This window comes from Thermomyces lanuginosus (assembly GCF_041956635.1).
Source record: "Thermomyces lanuginosus strain ATCC 200065 unplaced genomic scaffold VTN49scaffold_22, whole genome shotgun sequence".
Lineage (NCBI taxonomy): Eukaryota > Fungi > Ascomycota > Eurotiomycetes > Eurotiales > Trichocomaceae > Thermomyces > Thermomyces lanuginosus.
In genome coordinates this window covers 429,120-448,516 of record NW_027192356.1, presented here as the reverse complement: position 1 = coordinate 448,516, position 19,397 = coordinate 429,120, and the positions used below count along the sequence as shown (strand labels likewise).

The 19,397-nt window shown below is 52.9% G+C and overlaps 9 protein-coding genes across 9 annotated transcripts; 4 read left to right on the top strand and 5 right to left on the bottom strand.

Annotated features, from left to right (window-relative positions):
• Nucleotides 1-208: 208 nt before the first annotated feature.
• On the bottom strand, nucleotides 209-1,733 carry VTN49DRAFT_1082 (uncharacterized protein; the record flags this gene model as incomplete). Its single annotated transcript, XM_069408658.1, has 2 exons — nucleotides 209-1,234; nucleotides 1,293-1,733. 2 exons carry the CDS (start codon nucleotides 1,731-1,733, stop codon nucleotides 209-211), a joined length of 1,467 nt encoding a protein of 488 aa, XP_069270122.1.
• A 1,174-nt stretch (nucleotides 1,734-2,907) lies between these two features.
• Nucleotides 2,908-5,115, top strand: VTN49DRAFT_1081 (uncharacterized protein; the record flags this gene model as incomplete). Its single annotated transcript, XM_069408657.1, has 5 exons — nucleotides 2,908-3,059; nucleotides 3,118-3,234; nucleotides 3,287-3,476; nucleotides 3,533-4,628; nucleotides 4,682-5,115. 5 exons carry the CDS (start codon nucleotides 2,908-2,910, stop codon nucleotides 5,113-5,115), a joined length of 1,989 nt encoding a protein of 662 aa, XP_069270121.1.
• Nucleotides 5,116-5,603: 488 nt separating this feature from the next.
• Nucleotides 5,604-6,294, top strand: VTN49DRAFT_1080 (uncharacterized protein; the record flags this gene model as incomplete). The annotated part of the gene is made up of 2 exons (XM_069408656.1): nucleotides 5,604-5,829; nucleotides 5,912-6,294. The coding sequence occupies 2 exons, from the start codon at nucleotides 5,604-5,606 to the stop codon at nucleotides 6,292-6,294; spliced, it is 609 nt and encodes a 202-aa protein (XP_069270120.1).
• A 74-nt stretch (nucleotides 6,295-6,368) lies between these two features.
• On the bottom strand, nucleotides 6,369-7,533 carry VTN49DRAFT_1079 (uncharacterized protein; the record flags this gene model as incomplete). The annotated part of the gene is made up of 3 exons (XM_069408654.1): nucleotides 6,369-7,040; nucleotides 7,093-7,193; nucleotides 7,245-7,533. The coding sequence occupies 3 exons, from the start codon at nucleotides 7,531-7,533 to the stop codon at nucleotides 6,369-6,371; spliced, it is 1,062 nt and encodes a 353-aa protein (XP_069270119.1).
• Nucleotides 7,534-7,788: 255 nt separating this feature from the next.
• On the top strand, nucleotides 7,789-8,960 carry VTN49DRAFT_1078 (uncharacterized protein; the record flags this gene model as incomplete). The annotated part of the gene is made up of 3 exons (XM_069408653.1): nucleotides 7,789-7,798; nucleotides 7,849-8,104; nucleotides 8,159-8,960. The coding sequence occupies 3 exons, from the start codon at nucleotides 7,789-7,791 to the stop codon at nucleotides 8,958-8,960; spliced, it is 1,068 nt and encodes a 355-aa protein (XP_069270118.1).
• Nucleotides 8,961-9,171: 211 nt separating this feature from the next.
• On the bottom strand, nucleotides 9,172-10,262 carry VTN49DRAFT_1077 (uncharacterized protein; the record flags this gene model as incomplete). The annotated part of the gene is made up of 3 exons (XM_069408652.1): nucleotides 9,172-9,611; nucleotides 9,666-10,141; nucleotides 10,225-10,262. 3 exons carry the CDS (start codon nucleotides 10,260-10,262, stop codon nucleotides 9,172-9,174), a joined length of 954 nt encoding a protein of 317 aa, XP_069270117.1.
• Nucleotides 10,263-10,729: 467 nt separating this feature from the next.
• VTN49DRAFT_1076 (uncharacterized protein) lies at nucleotides 10,730-12,462 on the top strand (the record flags this gene model as incomplete). The annotated part of the gene is made up of 2 exons (XM_069408651.1): nucleotides 10,730-11,104; nucleotides 11,164-12,462. The coding sequence occupies 2 exons, from the start codon at nucleotides 10,730-10,732 to the stop codon at nucleotides 12,460-12,462; spliced, it is 1,674 nt and encodes a 557-aa protein (XP_069270116.1).
• Nucleotides 12,463-12,713: 251 nt separating this feature from the next.
• Nucleotides 12,714-13,822, bottom strand: VTN49DRAFT_1075 (uncharacterized protein; the record flags this gene model as incomplete). The annotated part of the gene is made up of 2 exons (XM_069408650.1): nucleotides 12,714-13,569; nucleotides 13,662-13,822. 2 exons carry the CDS (start codon nucleotides 13,820-13,822, stop codon nucleotides 12,714-12,716), a joined length of 1,017 nt encoding a protein of 338 aa, XP_069270115.1.
• A 3,908-nt stretch (nucleotides 13,823-17,730) lies between these two features.
• VTN49DRAFT_1074 (uncharacterized protein) lies at nucleotides 17,731-18,517 on the bottom strand (the record flags this gene model as incomplete). The annotated part of the gene is made up of 3 exons (XM_069408649.1): nucleotides 17,731-17,917; nucleotides 18,120-18,258; nucleotides 18,484-18,517. The coding sequence occupies 3 exons, from the start codon at nucleotides 18,515-18,517 to the stop codon at nucleotides 17,731-17,733; spliced, it is 360 nt and encodes a 119-aa protein (XP_069270114.1).
• Nucleotides 18,518-19,397: the final 880 nt, after the last annotated feature.

The window sequence follows — 19,397 nt, the reverse complement described above, 5'->3', positions numbered from 1 at the left end:
TAAAACAGACAGCTAGGACGTGTCTCTGAAAAGGACGTCGATTCTCTATCAACGACCGAACCAGCCTGCAGCCAGGACTGGACCATATTATAACGGATCATATACCATGCCATGCCCGTGACCATATTATAAACACCAGTACAGGATACAGAACGACCACCAAATCGAAAGCAAAGCACGCCATGCAGAGTCATTCAAAGTGTCAGGTCTATGCCTCACCAAACTCCTTGATGTCGGTCTTCTTGCCATTGAGCGCCAGCGGGACAATGCCGCTGACGTGCATGTCCGGCCCATACACATGCATGTTCAGGCCGAGCTCCTCGCCGACGGCCTTGATGTTCTTCAGACCCTCCTGGTAGTTGGGACCCGCGCGGCGCACCCAGATCTGAACCTTGTGCTCATTCAGCGCCGGCGCCACCTCCCGCAGGGCCCGGATGACGCCCTTGAACGTCGTGGCCACGTTGGTGAAGTTGGCAATACCACCGCCGATGAAGAGCACCTTGCCATCGGGATGCTGAGGCGCCCGCAGCATGAGGTCGAGGATGGTACGAGCGTAGTTGAAAGTCTGGGTCTCGCTGGGAGCACCGGAGTACTCTCCGTAGTTGGCCAGCTCGCTCACAAAGCCGGCCGAGGCGATGGCATCGGCGTACACCACCGAGGCACCACCACCGGCCACCAGGGTCCAGATGCGGCCCTTGGGGTTCAGGATGGTCAGCTTCAGAGAAGCGCCAGTCTTGGCATCCATGTCGGCAATGAACTTCTCCTCCTTGCTGAGCTCTCGGCCGAATGGTGCCGGGAACTCCATCGGCGGGCCAGCATCGATGTTGATCTTGCCATCGTCATTCTTGGGCGCATCGTCGGGCAGACCCAGCGCGGCGGGGCTGCGCGCAATGGCCCACTTGGTACCGCACTCGAACTCGGCCGTCTGGTCGAGCTTCGCGGCCAGGTCGAGGAAGTGAATCTGGGCCGAAGTGGCATCCTCGTTGGGGATGACCACCAACGGGTTGATTTCCAGATAGGTGAACTGGCAGTCGACGTACACGGCGTACAGGCGGACAATGAAGTCCACCAGGACGTTGTGCACGCCCTTCGGAACGTTCTTCAACAGGGTAGATGCAATCTCCTCGTTCGAGGGGAAGTCCTGAAGCTTGACGGGCACCAGCAGCTTCTCGGCCTTTGCGTCCACATCGCCGACGTCGACACCACCCTCATGGGTGAAGAGAATCCAATCGCCCTGGACGTCCCGTCAGTGGATCCAGCTTCATTTCATTCCGGGATCATTCGTAGCTTACCTCTCGTACGGAGTGGATGTTAATGTAGTATTCTGTCTCCGGAGGGTGCGGCACGAAGGGCTCAACCAGGAATTGCCGCAGCGTGCCCGTCACCGTCTCAACCTTAATGGGCTTGTTGGCGCGTTCGGCAATCCAGGCCCGCGCCTCCGGCCAAGTCTTATTGAGTGCCAACAGGCCGCTCTTCCCTCGTCGCTTGATCAGCTGGTCTGGTTTGGCGACAAACTTGGCGCCCTCCTCCAGCAGCCACGGGTAGGTGGCCTCCGCCTGGTTCAGCACGCTCTCCACATCGGAGTCCTCCGAGAAGGCGATCGAGGCCAGCTTTGGCGGAGGGTTGTGGGAGGTCGGCGGCGGCAGCGGCGACGGCTTGATGACCGGTGCGCGCGTGAGGTGGTAGTTCAGAATGGCCTTGCCGTCGGCCTCACGAATCGACTTGGCGGACATGGCGGAGTCAAATGCTTTGAGTTTCGCAGCTGAGAGAAGGTAGAATCCTGATTGTTCGCGGAACACAGGCCGTCAATCGACAGCGACAGGCCTGGTAGAGAGACTTGAAAAAGGGATGAGGGGGAGGAACCAGGAAAAAGACAGGATCAGGGAGGACGAATTGATCGGGATTGAAGACAGAAGCTGGTTGCGTGGGAGGAGAATTGGAGCTATTTTTTTTCTCTGGCCGTGTCGGGTGGACTCTCAGGGAATATGGGCCTAAAGTTCTAAACACGAAAGCTCTGGGCCGGCTCGGCGTGTTGAGAGAAGCTAGGAAAAACTCTAGACCCAACCGATGGTTCAGGTTTGTTGGGGGGTTGGCTCGCCTCCTATCTACACAACCAATGACAATTTTGCTCGGATTTCGGCCGTCAGCGAATGCCCACGTCTCCTGAGTGTTTTATGCAAGGAAGTCCAACTGAATGAAGGGCATATTGGGGGTGGTGGGATTCTCTCCCTGCCAGACGACGTGTCAACAGGAGGTCGACAGAAGTCGAGGGCAGCTCGGGCTCCGCAATCCGGACTCCGAAGTGGCTCCCGGCGGATCTGGGATGAGATCTACGGAGTACATTCCATCCCACTGCGCGTATTGTCACCGTAATACCGCCCTGTATTGTCACGCTATCCCTGAGTCCGGGCGCCCTTTCTACGCGGACCCGCTGGTTTGGTTCTGTTAATGACAAGCGCCGTCCTGAAATTACCGAAAATTATTCGGCCCACCGCGATCCCAAGCAGGCGGGGGTTGATTGGGGAGGGCTAAACCGATTTCAGCAGACGGTGATTGAGCTCAGGCACCAACAAACCACCGGCTTCCCACCCATTCTTCTCTCAAACTGGCCGTTACTGGGGCTTTCTCGGCCGTGGCAATACCGGACAGCGTCGTGTTGACCAGAAGCTTGTGCCAGTTTTCTATTTTTTATTTTTTCCCGACCAGCTCCATCCCTCCCCCCTTCATCTTCCAGCAATTCTTTGCTCCGGCCGAGCTGTCTTGCTGTCTTCCTCAGTTCTTTTCTTCTTCCTATCTTCTTCCATCTCTCTCAGTAGCTTGAATCTCGCGCTGGGTAAGCTTGTCCCATACTGTCGGAAAGAGCGACGAAGGCTCACATGCAAGAGTGACAGTCACACAGCTTTAACCATGCCCTCCCTCGCTCCGTCCCTCGATCCTTCCAGCGCCAATGGCATCCGCTCGGCCAACGACAACATCACACGCTTCAACCCGCCGAGCCGGGTGCTGAGTCCGCTGGGGGAGCACACTCTGTTCCATAACAAGACACGATGCTTCGTCTAGTGAGTGCAACTGAGGCCGTCGATGCCGTCGAGCAGAGTGGTCTGACTGTCCTTGCAGTGGTATGCAACCGCGTGCCGTCCAGGGCATGCTGGACTTTGACTTCATCTGCAAGCGGAGCACCCCCTCGGTGGCCGCCATTATCTACACTTTTGGCGGTCAATTCGTCAGCAAGATGTATGCGCCTCGGGAGCTTTCGCCGCTGATATGAAATTGACAAGAAACACAGGTACTGGGGCACGAGCGAGACGCTGCTGCCCGTCTACCAGGACGTTGGCAAGGCCATGGCCAAGCATCCTGATGTGGACACCGTTGTTAACTTCGCCTCGTCGCGATCCGTATATAGCTCCACCATGGAGTTGATGCAGTACCCCCAGATTAAGACCATTGCCATTATTGCAGAGGGTGTCCCGGAGCGGGTACGTAACGAACCGTAGCTTCGAACTCGATGCAATTGCTAACCAGACTGGGATAGCGAGCACGTGAGATCATGGTCGTTGCAAAGGAGAAGGGTGTCACTATCATTGGCCCCGCCACCGTCGGTGGCATTAAGCCGGGTTGCTTCAAGATTGGTAACACCGGTGGTATGATGGATAACATTGTTTCTTCGAAGCTGTACCGCAAGGGCTCCGTTGGCTACGTGTCCAAGTCCGGTGGCATGTCCAACGAGCTGAACAATATCATCTCTCAAGTCACCGACGGTGTGTACGAGGGTGTGGCCATTGGCGGGGACCGCTATCCTGGCACCACCTTCATTGATCACCTGCTGCGATACCAGGCCGATCCTGAGTGCAAGATCCTGCTCTTGCTGGGTGAGGTCGGTGGCGTAGAGGAGTACCGGGTCATTGAGGCCGTCAAGAATGGCACCATTACCAAGCCAATTGTCGCCTGGGCCATTGGTACGTGCGCCAGCATGTTCAACACTGAGGTCCAGTTCGGCCACGCTGGTGCGTCGGCCAACTCGCAGCTGGAGACGGCCGTCGCCAAGAACCAGGCCATGCGGGAGGCTGGCTTCTACGTTCCTGACACCTTTGAGGACCTGCCCAAGGTTCTGGGTGACCTGTACAAGAAGCTGGTGGCCGAGGGCACCATCGTCCCGGTCAAGGAGCCTCCAGTGCCCAAGATTCCGATGGACTACTCCTGGGCGCAAGAACTGGGTCTCATCCGAAAGCCAGCGGCCTTCATTTCGACCATCTCCGACGACCGGGGCCAGGAGCTGCTGTATGCTGGTATGCCCATCTCGGACGTTTTCAAGGAGGACATTGGTATCGGCGGTGTCATGTCGCTGCTGTGGTTCCGCCGCCGCCTGCCGCCTTATGCGACCAAGTTCTTGGAGATGGTGCTGATGCTTACGGCTGACCACGGCCCGGCCGTGTCTGGTGCCATGAACACTATCATCACTACCCGTGCCGGCAAGGACCTGATCAGCTCGCTGGTCTCCGGTCTGCTCACCATCGGCTCGCGCTTCGGTGGTGCGCTGGACGGTGCGGCTGAGGAATTCACCCGGGCCTTCGACAAGGGTCTCAGCCCGCGTGAGTTCGTCGACACCATGCGCAAGGAGAACAAGCTGAGTAAGTGTTCCTTCAAGAGCATTAAGCTGTGCGACGCTAACAGATGCATGTAGTTCCCGGTATTGGCCACAAGGTCAAGTCGCGCAACAACCCTGACCTGCGTGTTGAGCTGGTCAAGGATTACGTGCGGAAGCACTTCCCGAGCCACAAGCTGCTCGACTACGCCATTGCCGTCGAGACTGTGACTACGTCCAAGAAGGACAACCTGATCCTGAACGTCGACGGCTGCATTGCGGTCTGCTTCGTGGATCTGATGCGCAACTCGGGTGCCTTCTCCGCCGAGGAGGCCGAGGATTACATGAAGATGGGTGTCCTGAACGGTCTGTTCGTTCTGGGCCGCAGCATTGGTCTGATTGCCCACCACCTCGACCAGAAGCGTCTGCGCACGGGTCTGTACCGCCACCCGTGGGACGACATCACGTACCTCATGCCCAACCTGTCCAAGGGCGCGCCGGGCACCGAAGGGCGGGTCGAGGTCAGCATCTAAACGTCAAAGGAGGAGGACATGCATTACTTCTTTATCTTCATTGTCTATGTCTATTTAATCAGCTGGGCCGGTGTTTGCGCAATTCATAGGTTATCCGATCGGATTGGATCCTCGAGGGGTACATGCGTGTTATGCTGGAAGACCTGTCGTGCTCGATGTGTAATGCCACATCCTGGATCATGGCCAGGAATGTTAATGGAGTCAGTACCAATAATAGTATTTTTTTTTTTTGGTTTCATTGTTTCTTATATTACGGCTGCCATCCCGTAGATGAATGTCATAACTAACTACTAGACTTGGAAATATTACATGTATTTCCATTAATAGTATGTAAAGCTTTCAGTATCTTATCGGAGCTAAAATCTCCATGCTATCAGCAAATGGTCAACTTTGAAATCTCTCAACCGATTCAGACCATAGTATTAACAGTGTCTCTCTCTCTCTCTATGCTAATATTTACATGGGAACAAAGAGAGTAATAATATACAATGGTCCGCATCAAACACCGCTACCTCCTCGTCGACATTCTCTACCCAAGTGGCAACCCTCATTCTTCCCGGACGCGGACGGCGGACATCCCCGCGCACGTCGCGATCCACGCGCCCACACCGAACCACTTGACGCCAGCGCTCCTTGCGAAACTGATCCGGGAGGAAATTGCGGTGAATTTTGGCGATTGGGGTGTTGGGAGGTTGGGAACGGGTGGGTTAGGTGGTACGTTTACTTTTTTTCTTTTCCAGTTCTTTCGTTTTCGTGAACGGGATTTGATGGGCTGATTAATGTGGTCATGATTAAGTCAAGTATTTTTCACCCGCGACATCGACTGCAATTATCCGGTGTCCTCGTGCGGCATTTCGGATTGTGTGGGCGGCATTGTCGTATATGGATAGGATACCGTCTTCGTCTTCTTCTGCAGGTGGTCCGGGTACGGATGCAGGCACGCCGTGCGTGTTTCGTGTGCTGAGGGTGTCCGGAACGATGCGTAAGGCGGAGGAGGAGGCAATTCGGAGAGCGAGAAGGGAGATTCTGCGGACGAGGAAAATAATGGCCGATCGCGACGGTGGTGTTGCGGATGCGTTGAATTTGGGACGTGAAGACCCTGCAGATGATTGTCATGCTGCGGCGGCGGATTTTGCCGTCGAAGATGACGACGATATCATGGATGATGCCGAGGACTGATTTCCGGGAGGATTAGGTTTCTGTTTGTTCGTTTTGTGCGTTGTTTTTGAGATACCCCGTTAAGTTGGACAGTGTTATTTAGATGAATTCGATTGGGTTTTATTCTCTGATTTTCGAATCACTTTGACACCTGCGTCTGGCACAAAGCCTCTAAAGTCATCGAGGTCGTCGTCCTCGTCGGCAGGAGGCCTATCTTGAGTGGCCTTTTTGGCCTCTTCTTCCATCTGCCGCCGCTCGTACTCGTCGTATTCATCCTTTGCGTCTATCCATCTCTCCTGCACGTCCTGAATGCTGAGATCGCCCCATCCCTCGCGCATGGCAACCTGCCAGACTGTATCGTTGGCACCCTCTGCGGGCCCAAACGCGTAGCCGCTGGCACGGTCAATGACCTGCAGGAGATGCGTCATGCTCTTCTTGTCCTCCACGGCTAATGTCTCAAACGCTACCAAGCCAAACTCCTGAACAAGCTCGCAGATTGCGTTGTTTAACGCACCGAATTTTTCATGCGATAGTCGGGATGTTTCTTCTTCGAGGTACGGTAGGAGGTATTTGAGGTCCTGCACTTCGGTGTAGAAGTCGAGCTTGAACGGCAAGGGTGCATAGTTGGACAGATTATCGATCTTTGTCAGGACGTTGATATGTGGGAGATCCATTTGGAGCATGGCGCGCAGGGAGAGAAGGAGGACCGAGATGTACATCGACGGCAAAGTGAGACTGTACGAATCAACAAGGTGGACTACAATCAACTAAAGTTCCCTGTTAGTTACCAGAAACTGAGAGCAGCGGAGCTGGACATACTCTATATCCGAGCTTCGAGATCTTAAAGAATATATTGCGCAATGAAGAATGATGCGTGAAAATCTCGACTTGTCCGGGGCAGTCAAACAGTATATAATCCTCTGAGCGAGCGCGTTAGCATTGGCGTGCACGCCAGAAGTACGTATGCGCACCTCCGAGCTCCTTTAATCCGTCCTTGAGCCAGTCAAAGTTCCTTTCCAGCTCCTCCAACGCATACAACACCGCGCCGTTCGGCCCCAACGCATCATCCTCCATGATCTCCTCTATCGTGACAAAATCGCGCACGTCAAGCGCACACGGATACGTTGTCTTATCGTTCGCCGGATCGAGGTTCACCACCGAGCACTGCCGGCCGATGGCCGACATGAACTGGTGCATTCCATCGCAGTAGGTCGACTTGCCCGCTCCCGGCGGGCCGATAACTAGTTGAGCGAAGGGCATGGTGGGTTGTCTGGACACGCCGTTATTACTGCATAAAACTACCGGTTCCGACACCTCGTTTCAAAATGTCTGAATGGAACAATGAGCATTTTCTTATCGCCGGCGGGGAGCTTCGAGGGGCGATGAGCTGCTTGATCTGCCGGGCGGTGTCGAGCGGCAGAAAATGCCTCCGCCGCGCGCGCTCCGAGCAAGCTCCAGGACGATAACGAAACAGATCGGTTGGTCTGAGAAGATCGAGATTTCAGTTCAGACAAGATGTCTTCTAGTGAGAACTACCTTCCCCTAAACTATTCAGGCTCGTGCTAACCCTCCTAGATCAATTCATTGTCGCGTCCCCACCGTCGGACGCCATCTCGGCCATTGCATTTTCTCCAGAACCGAATTCAACACGGCTCGCCGTGGCGTCATGGGACAAGAACGTGTACCTGTACGACCTGCGAGATGAGAACGGCGCAGTCGGGGAAGGAAAATTGTTACAGAAATTTGAGCATCGGGCTCCAGTACTTGACGTTTGCTTCGGCGCCAACGAGGACGAACTGTACACGGCGGGATTGGACTGGGATGTGCGAAGGTTGTTTTCTTTCCTGTAATTGAGAGTCGTAAGTTACTGACCATTATGTCAAAGAATCGACGCTAGAACCTCGTCCCAAACCGTCCTATCCAGCCATCGAGCTGGGGTGAAGTCGGTCGTCTACAGTCGAGAACATCGAATTGTTGTATCTGCGTCCTGGGACTCCACGCTGCACGTTCACCGCGCAGGCACCGACTCGACACCTGCGGAGATCCCGCTTCCCTCAAAACCATTCTCCCTCTCGCTGTCGCCGACGAAGCTCGTTGTGGCCATGGCGTCTCGCGCCCTGCACATATACGACCTTAAGAGCCTCGCCATGATCACAGACCAGGCAGACGTGCAACCACCCGCCGTCAATCGCGTGGACATTGAACCCTGGCAGCGACGCGAGAGCAGCCTTAAGTTCATGACCCGCGCTGTGGCCTGCATGCCCGACGACGCGGGCTACGCATCATCCAGCATCGAAGGCCGCGTCGCAGTGGAATGGTTCGACCCGTCCCCAGAGTCGCAAGCGCGCAAGTACGCGTTCAAGTGCCATCGACAGACCGTCGATGACGTCGACGTCGTCTACCCAGTCAATGCTCTTGCCTTCCATCCAATTTACGGCACGTTTGCGTCCGGAGGTGGTGACGGCGTCGTCGCGCTGTGGGACGGAATCGCGAAGCGCCGCATTAGGCAGTATCAGAAATATCCGTCTAGCGTCGCTGCTCTGTCGTTTAGTTCCAATGGCAAGTATCTTGCCATTGCGGTCAGCCCGGGCTTTGAGGATGGGAAGGAAGATATTGGGCCAGGGACGGTGAGAATATATGTCCGGGAACTTGGTGAATCCGAAGCCAGAGGCAAAGGCACGAAATAACATATTAGACTCACTTAATTCGGGATTAATTGACGTCTTATGTTCGGTGTTTGGGATTCGGCATGGCTGTGAATGTCTATATTGATAGATGTGTCATGACAAAAAAAAGACCGAATCATTCTATTTTCAATGTTATCACTGCCCTTCCAGCATGTAACGTACAAACGGAGTTCCAATGTCATTCCCCGTGTGTCCATCAAGGAGTACCTTTTCAAGCTGCCACTTTCCGAACCGTCACCGAGCCATCCGGCATCCCGAAGTACGCCGCAATGGGCTTTTGACCGCCAGAAACCCCGGCGGCTCGGGCCTGTGGTCCCGTCAGACCGGAGAAAATACCAACTTCCAGCACGCCGGGGATCTGTTTGATCTTCTGAGCCAGAGCCTCAACTTCCCATTGCCCGTTCTCGCCGCTGACTTTGCCCGCCTTGATGTCGGATGGCAGGAGAAGAGGCGCGAAGGGGGCATCGATGATGTAGAAGTCCTGATCAGTCTTCAGAGGGCCTTCTTTGGGTACGGCATTGAGCCGAATGGCAGGGTTCACGCTGCCGAGCTTCTTCAGCTCGCGCAGCACGCGGGATGCAGCAATAGGAGCGACCTCAATTGGAATGTACTTCCAGTTCGTCAGGAGGCGTGATTGGAGTTTTCGCGAGTCTAGGCTTCCCAGTCAGCAGACGATCGCAGCCATAAAGGAAAGATATAGCAGACCAGCAACGCAGATGAATTCCTTCGCCTGCATCGCAACAATCTTTTCCTGGAACAAGCAGGCACCACCGCCCTTGATGCAATTCAAATCCTCGTCCACCTCGTCCGCCCCGTCAAATGCCACATCCAGCACGACCCCTTCCGGGATCGCGTCAAATTCAACCGCCGTCAACCCCGCCGAGACGATCAGCTGCTTCGACTGGAAGCCCGTGGGGACAAACCTGGTCAGCGATGTGTCAACGCCCAGGTTCTTGATTGCCTCAACGACGTAGACGATCGTTGTACCACTGCCAATGCCCACCCATTTTGCGTCCTTGGGGTAGTGGTTCTCGACGGCGGCCCGGGCCGCGTTGCGCTTGGCCTCCTCGACACTCGCCATTGTTCTTATAGATTGGAAACGAGCGGAGGGAAAAGTTCGACGGGGAACGACGAACGCGGCGACGGTATTATATGTACAAGGCGCCCGAGATTGTAGCTTTCTGGAGGGCGGATATTAGCATTTTGGACAGGCTATTTGGCACCAACGCCATGACTGAAGATTTTGGAGATGGATTTTACACACAGACTGGAGCGAAGGAAACACGAGACGCTGAGTCTCATGAAGCTGTAGTTTTAATGAGTCATTGACAGTGCAAACCGATTGTGAGCATAGCTGCCGTTAAATATTGCTCATGCTTCCGGAGAAAAGGATTTTATTCTGGTTATCTCGGTGAAGGTCATTATTAAACGTTCCCCACGATCCCGCCCAGAATAGCCCCTCCGCCACCCACTACGGTTTTCTGGCCGAGGCTTATTTTTAGCGGAGAGCTTCCCTAAGTGCTAACTAAACTTGGGCAGGATTAGGGCTGATCCAAGAACTGCCCTTGGGCGGCTTCTAGGGCAAGCTTTGAGGATCGTGGCGTCATACCCCACCTCAAGCATCGCCGGACCGATGTCTCTCCGGCGGCTGATGCCTTATCGATTTGGCTCGAACAATGAACCATTTCTAATCAAATCAACAAAGGGCTCGACCGCGACACGAGGATAAGCCGTCTGACCAAACCGCGAATACTTTTATCTCACGCCAAATGACCGACGCTTTTCCGGGGGCTCTGGTTGCCCCATCTGCCAAGGAGCGGAAATACGATCGTCAGCTTCGACTATGGGCGGCCAGCGGACAACAGGCTTTGGAGCAGTCCCGGGTCCTTCTGGTGAACTCGGACGGGCCAATTGATGGCAAAGGCACTCCTGTGGGAGGAGTAGTCGGAGTCGAGGCGCTGAAGAATCTAGTCCTTCCGGGCGTTGGCGGCTTCACGGTCGTGGACCCCGCAACCGTCACGGAGACGGACTTGGGGGTGAACTTCTTCTTGGAGGAGAGCAGCTTAGGAAAGTCGAGAGCGGAAGAGACATGCAATTTTCTGAGAGAGTTGAATCCGGACGTGGAGGGGAATTTCAGTGTCGAGGTGCGCACTAACGTCACGGCGTGGACGATCTGAACACGTACTGATAAATGGACGCCTAGTCGATCTCGAGTCTTCTCCAACAGCCCGGATTCATCGACAACTACAGATTAATCATAGTCTCGGGACCGATCAAGAGATCATCGCTTGACGCAATCAATGAAGCAGCCCGGCCGCGCGGCATCCCGGTCATATACGTCCGTTCTGTGGGGTTCTATTCGGCATTTTCACTGCAACTGCCTGCCGAGTTTCCGATAGTCGAGACTCATCCCGATCCGGAGGCCGCGGAAGACCTACGGCTGACAAACCCATGGCCGGAGTTGAAGGAGGCCGCCCAGCAAATTAGCAATCTCGACACCATGGACGATCACGACCACGGACATGTACCATACGTATTGCTTCTTCTCCATTTCTTAGAAAAGTGGAAGGCAGAGAATGGCGGCAAAATCCCCGAAACATACAAGGAGAAAGCGGCATTCCGGGAACTGCTTCGCCGCGAAACAAGAACGAACAACGCCGAGGGCGGTGAGGAGAACTTTGAGGAGGCTGTCAAGGCGGTACTCAGAAGCATCCAGCCTTGGTCCTTACGAAGCAATATCCGGGAAGTATTTGAAATGGAGCAATGCCGCAATCTTACCCCGGGCTCCGACAACTTCTGGATCATCGCGTCGGCCCTGAGTGCTTTCTATTCGAAGCACGGGGTGCTTCCTCTTCCTGGTTCTTTACCCGACATGAAAGCGCGATCAGCAGACTACGTTGCATTGCAGAACATCTACAAGCGCAAAGCCCGACAAGATTTGGAGGAAGTCTTGGCGATTGTGCGGGAAACCGAAGCCAACCTGGGTTCGCGTCCATCTCCTATCGACGAGAAGGAGGTCGAGGTCTTCTGCAAGAATGCATCGCACGTCAAGTTGATCCGCGGACGAAACATTCCGCACGTCAACAGCGGTGCTTCTCAGGACACCCTTCAGACGATCCGCAATGCCCTGCAAAACCCGAACTCCGTTGCTCCAATCTACGTTGCATTTGAAGCGCTGGACGCTATCGTCGATGGTATCCAGAACGGCAGCTTACCTGGCGAATCCCTTGATAACGACGACGCTTGGTCGCAGACTATCAATACCCTTTTATCAGTAGTTTTCGCCGGTGGTGACATCCCCAAAGACGTTCTGGATCAGGTAGCCAAGGCGTCGCGCGAACTTCGACGCACCGAGGGCGGCGAGTTGCACAACATCTCATCCCTGACGGGTGGTCTTGTCGCCCAAGAAGCTCTCAAGGTGCTGACGAGACAATATATCCCGCTTGACAACACATGCGTTTTTGACGGCGTCGGGAGCCGAAGTGAGATGTTCCGGCTGTAGCATAGATCAACGGAATATCATGATCACCAAAGCCTTTTATTTGCGCGGTCTTGATTATCTATTGGTATGTACCGCTGGTACGACAACAAAACGCCAGCCCTAAATCCTGATACCCATGATGAGCACTAGAAATTCAAGAGCAATCATGTACCAATCCATCATCAGAAACAAACCGCCCATATACCCTCGCATAATATGTACACATCACACAAAGAAACCTAGATTCTATCATGTCACCCTCGGACAGAATATCATGCTTTCTGATTGTTATTCCCAGCCGGATGTTTGTCCGGATACTGGTCAAATACGGGCTTCATTTCGCTCAACAAGTTCGCCAGATTGAGCCGCACACTCTGCCGGATGTTCCTCGTAAAAGGCTTCTCGAAAAGCGAGTGATCGTTATGCTCAGTGGTGTCGATATCACTATGCGTGCTGTGTCTTCCAGACTTGTGGGTGTGGACAAGGGCCGGCTCAACGGTGACGCAGATGGCGTTCCTCGGTCGATCGTTGCCGATGCAGATATCCCGCAGCATGAGGTCATACGGTAGGTCGAATTTCCTGAGTCCCAGCTCGTAGAGGATCCGTCGAGCGCCCTTCTGGCTGACTGCGTACGCCAGCGTGCAGAACTGATGCAGCGGATAGTGCGTGATGCGCGAATGCTCCGGCACTGTGTCGCGAGGGTCAACCTCTTGGTCAATGGTCGCGATGTAGTCACGCTCAGGCACCGTCGGGTCATTGCGGTGCACCACGCGCCCCCGTCGGAGGCTCTTCGACAGCTCTGCCAGACCTCTGTTGCTTAGGCTGACGTTGGGAGCCATGGCGCCGCAGTGACCGATCCAGAGGATGTCCCAGTTGTCTCCGTAAGGGGATCGTTTCGGCGGCACGGTCTGTGGGAGTGCGTCAAAGTCAATGTCTGGCGGCTGGCCATTGTATGCGGTTGGATTTTCAAATGTTGGGTCTGCGTAGGAAGACAGCGACCAGTATTGTAGTGGCTGCGTCAGAGCCCGCGTGGTTGCTGCAAAATCGATCATCTGTTGGCGGATGTTGATATCCCAATCAATATCGTCTTCTATGATCAGCGCGGTGCCTAAATTGTTCTTCACGACCCTGGTGTCATCGACAATAACGCGAGTCAGCCTCGCAAACTGGAAAGGGGATTTGATTAAATCTGCCCTTCGAGCATTACATGGTAGTCATACGCTGCGATCGCATCTAGATGGGCTCTCCAGCTTCCTATGTCACCTGGCCGTAAGGTGGTTCGCGATGCGGGCGGCGGCAATGCTCTATCAGACACTTCGTCCCCGGTACGGCCGCGGATGAACTCAATGTCCAGACCGCTTGTAGCGGCCATCAGAGTCATTGCATCTCGACGATCTGTTCGGGATGGTAGGCTGACGGCGTAAATCTTTCCGAACTACAAGGCAAAGACCCCGTATCAGCCGAGTTCTCATATCAGTGCGCCTCTTGCCAGTCTGGGAGATAGCATACGCCCAATGTTGAGTTGCTTATATCGTCAAGCAGAGTTCTGGAATCGCCTTTTGTTTTTGGTCCTTGCTGCCAGGGTGGTAAAGTTGAGGGAAGCGTTTCGCATTCGAGGCCGAAGAAGATCAACAGCAGCACGAAAATTGCCATGAGGCATTCAGCGAACAGATGCGGCCGAAGACGCAACATGGCCATCTTGACAGTCCAAACAGTGTCTGCTCGGCCGTGTAATGAGGTGATATGGATTGAACGACGGGTTCATTTGACAACGAACAGACACAATTCCCATGAGGCTTCCAATTAGTAGGGGAGTGCTGTAAGCTTGTGATTACTCTTCGGTACTGGACTTCTCCAGTTTTTCTGGCGGAGCTTTGAACGAAATAGGATGATGATCTTCATTTCGTCTTCAAGGATGGATCATCCCCGTGTGGTTCAAGATGGTCAAATTTATGCACATGCATGGATTCTCCTTCACACCACACTTAAGGATACCCTCGGTTCTCACCAACTCTCTCACATCAGATATATGCTGATATTGGTTGCGACCGTTCGATGAGAAACAACTGGCGTCTTTGACATCCGCAAATGAAAAAGAGCTGCTGAGATCTTAGATGATCGTCCAGCCAATTGACACTGCGTACGGAGTTCTATTGCGCGTTTAAGCGTTTTTAAGGGTGCTAAATTGTGGAGACGTACGTCATACTGATCGTCGTCCGAATTGTAGCCAGTTACGAGCCCCGTGCTGCACAGCCCGTACCTTGAGTGTAAAATAACCTACAGGAGTCAGTATTGCTGCGTGGAGAGTTCGTTCTAAGGCAGGAGTAAATTGTGATGGTTCCCGTTTACCTACGGACTGGAGAAATGCAGAACGTACCAGAGAGTTGGCGTCGAATCTCGGAAGTCGGAACTGCAATATACCCTGGTCCGCATCTCCGGGAGAAGCACATTTCCAACCCCATGGGCTACGCGCAAGGTGGCAATCGACAAGGGTGATGAGACAGACTTGAGGCAACTCTTGACTTCCATTGAGCCCGCCCATTGGGTCCGGATATATATGCATATTTCTCAGCGCTCTTCAAGTAGCTCACTGTCTTCCAAGCCTTTTTGCCATGTCTGCCTCTCCAGCTCTCCGAGGATTCACATCTGTCATGAGATTCAATGCCTTGCGTATCGCACTCCAAGTCCTTGCTCAATCGGATACGCGCCGGGTCTGGGCTGACGGACGACCGGACGATCACTTCTTTCGCCTCGATGCCAAGATTGAATCGGAATTGGCAACTCTTCACTACTATTAAACAACCCTAATAACGTGACAACAGTGCAACACAACCCTGAAGTATATCAATCACGTAGATAACTGCCTCTTATCGGCACCGGTCATATTTTCCTGAACATGTTCAGCTGCTCGTCTCATCCAGGGGACACGCTCGTGCGATATCAGCCACAGCAAATGTATCCCAAATTCGCAACCGTCCCGTTGCCTCGCCGTATAGATTAACCCCAAGAGGTATATTCGAGTTCTACAATCATAGTAATCATCGAGCATCCAACGCATTCAAACCGGACCTTTTTTCAACCACCCTTGGCTTTGGTCTTGCTGATTCTGAAAGTTCACCTTTTGAGCGTCTTTGAAAGTTGCTGCCTTCGGTGCATCACTTCATGTAGTATATCGGAATAGTTTTTCATCAGACCGCAGCACATGGCGCTGATGGATGAAGGCCTCCCGTCGGGTATCAGTCGGAGTCCCGTCTGGCTCATTTTGGGATTGAGCCTTGTGCTGCATTCGCTAAGTTTCGGGCTTCGCGAACATCATTCGAAAATGCCACGTGGGTTTCGGATACTCCGTTTCCTCAAGAGGTACTTCCCGGTCCTGTTGGTGTTCCTCCAAATCGTGGAATGCTTTCTTATTAAATAGGCGTCCATCGCTGATTAACCAATCCGGGGAATGAACTAATGTATTGCCCATCCCTATCCTATTAGCCGTGGTTGTCTCGTACGGGTCAATGTTTTGGTTAGGAACAAACGCTGCTCGATCGGTATCGCAGCTGTGTCGGACTCCCTGTGCTGAGCTAGGCTAGTCTTGTCTTGTACCCGGAATCTGTTAACATGCGTGCTTATTGCTGACAGGCCTGGATTTTTCGTCTCCGTGAACTCTGAATACAAGGGCTGCGGCCTGTAGACCCGAGATGAGTGCTCCTTAGGTCAACTCCGGATTTCCGTGAGTAGAAATATCCAACGACTCGGACATAACACATGCTATTGAGAACATGGCTTTCGCAAGGGCCATGGTATAAAACACGTCAAGCAGGTCCCTGGCTTTTACCTCAGGTTGGGAAACGACCGTGCAACAAATAGTCAGCTCCATGGGGTTTTGCTCAGTTCCGGTACTGTATTTGTGCTTTTCCAGGTGTCTTCAGGCCAAGAATGGGATGCCTCGTAGACTTTCCTTGCGGCATGCGAGAACAGGTCGCAGGCAATTTTTGGCATATTCGTTAAACGAGCCACCAATGTCGCCAACTTTCTCTCAGTCTATCACTCCATTTCCATTGAGCCAGAGATCAAATGTCCCTAATGGGTCGGCTAGGGTCCCGTTTCGATGTATGGAAAATGGAGAGAACGGATCTTGTAGCCTTTCAGAAGAGAGCTGGGAGTATTAGGGAGTACACGATTTGATCACTCAGCTGGGTTGCAGACACGAAGCCTTGCGATAAGTAGGGCAATTGCTAACACTCTCTTCCACTGTCAGCCACATACTACCTGGTACGGTAACCGACAGTGGGATGGACTCGGGCTGGAGTTGACCGGTTGGGATTTTGGGTAGTCTATCACAAGGTGTTGTCATGACTCATGCAAGGTGCGCTTTATGCTTTGATATGAGACCGTTATCCTCTCACAAACCAAGCTAAGGGGGACTCTGAACGAGTGTTGTCAATGCGATACTTCCTCCTAATGCAGCAGACCAAGACGTCCAAGTACAGGTTCCTCCAACAGTGGACGGAATTGGCGTATAACTCTGCTTGACTTTCTATTTCAAATAGGTACCTTTACAGGTTTTGCGAATCGGGGAAACGTACAAGTTAGGTAAAGTGACTGCGACAAGGACCTAAGGTACTCGTATGTGGGATCGGCACGCGAGCTGGCGTAGAGCCTTGGCTATTATTAGGTATGTTGAACAGGTCAACAGTCGAAGTTGGCACTTTTCTTGAAAGCAATGATTTCCTACAACTTCGAGGTGGGAGTACGGAATAATAAGTAGTAGAGAAGCAAGTAGGTATCACCTACGAATACATACTGTAGGTAACTTGTTAACTTGCATGTCTCCGATCAGATTTGGACCCTGGGAGATGGGGACCCGCAGTGCTCAATGCTTCGGGTCAGGGCGTCTGCATGAGGAGGCTAAGGAGCCAGGAACAGAGAGTCGGAGTCAATTCAAATCCGAAGCCGATCTTCAAATCCCCTAGACTGATGAAATTCCCGATTTAAACGAAGAACACGAGCCAATTGCCTTGCTGTACTCGCACCGGCCGTTAGGATAGGGGTGGACTATTTCTGTCGGTAATGGCTGTTGCCATATTTGGATTAGAGTTAGGAAGAGGCATTTTCGGATCTCGACTCCCAAGAGAGTCAGGAATTTGATCCATCATTCATGAATCACGATTGATTTGAAATTTCTTATCCGTCGAGAACATCCGAAAGGTAAAGTTCTCGGTGATTTTCTTTAATGCTGACTTGCTCCCAAAATCCAATGGCTTCGACGACAGTCCAAGTTCTCGACTGACGAAGTATTCAGCGAATCGCAGCTGACCCTATCCTTAAGCGAGGATCCACAGGTACCAACGAAGCAAAACTCTCTCGGTTATTTTGCTGTCTTCCAAAAGACTTCTCGGCAGCTTCCGTCCCGAATGGATCGTCGTCGTCATCGACCATGGTCGACGAATGATCGTGAGGGGTGTCATGTTGAGAATTGGTTGCCCTGGCCATCTTGAGATCAGCATTGGCAACTATCTACAACTCCCACGGCTCCCCTTCTTTTTATCTTGGCTCTCGATTTATCGCGGCCATATTCTTGCTGGGCGCAATACAGAGTACCCGTATCTAGTACTCGAATTCTGCACCTGAATCAGAGGAGGATCTCTTCCCTCGAAGCAACTTTTTTATCTATTTTTGAGTTTAACCTAAAAGTTACCACTCCACCGGCCGGCACAACATCTGCAATCGCAGTCGGCTCGATGCCGCGTAAACGGCCGTCAGCAAAGTTTTTCGCCCCCCACGGCAATGACGGCACCAACAGGATGAGCACTGGACTCAGGGACCCTGAAGCTCCAGCGCAGCAGTGAATTAGTGTATGGTAGTGACTCCAATAACCACTATGAAAGGCCGGTCCTGAATTGCTCGTGGGTTCGGACTTCTCATACGGAGTACGGAGTACTCCAGGTCTGGAATGTTGGAGGGCTCAAGGACCGCAGACAAACACGCAGGTCCGTGGACGAGAATACTCTAGACAGGTGCTCATTGCTTCATTGCCTCGTCGAAGCTTACTCGTAAGTTTGCAGGATATGTCGGATTGGGACATTGGAGCCGCAGTGTTGGCTTCAGCATTCACTTATTCAGGGTCTCGCTCGTAACCTAGGTCAATTTTGTTCGAGTTTTTGTCTTTGGGAACGGGGTATATCCGAAGACAGACACCGGCGGCCAGATACCGAGCGTCTTGAATTCAGGATTAGGTTTTTTGCTCTTGTTGGGTTACACTTTTTGTGGATTTTGCCTTTTCCTCCATCCGGACTAGTTTTTCTTGGAGGTCAGATTCGGATCGTCAGGAACAGATTTCACGGAATTGAGCCAATTGAGTGATCTCGTCGTACTTTGATGAACTGATTTCAACTCCCGAGTCAGTTGGATACATTCATCACGTAATCCATCTCAAGGGAAATTTCGAGAAGAATCTTGGCTGGATGTATCAAATCTTAAACAATCAAATCGACCAGTCTGTGAGGAATCTGTACGGAGCCGTGTTGGACCCCACCGCATCTCTGCAACAATGCGTTTGTGGCCCGGCTTAAGCCTTAACCCAAGTGGGTTTTGATGCGGGCGTCCACCTGTGATTGATCCACATGTCCTGGAGTTCTGGACTACGGAGTACAGCGTTCGATAGCCCGTTGTTTCGAGTGGAATGTATCCAAGCCGCCTATTTACTCGGGGGCCCCCCTACTGCACTAAAGTTTCTCCAAGGGCCCCCCTCCCCACCTAGCGCGTAATTTATTATTTGCATTTGTATTTGAATTGAAACAAGTAGTTATCTAATCACGTGTTTCTCACTTTTCCCCAATGGCCCCCCTTCCCTCTGCCGCGTGAGGACGCGTCGTTTGGCTTCTTGTGTGGAGATTTTTCGCGCCATTCGCTCCGTACTTTGTATCCGCTTCCACCTTTTTTTCATTCAGCTTCTCTATTCTGCC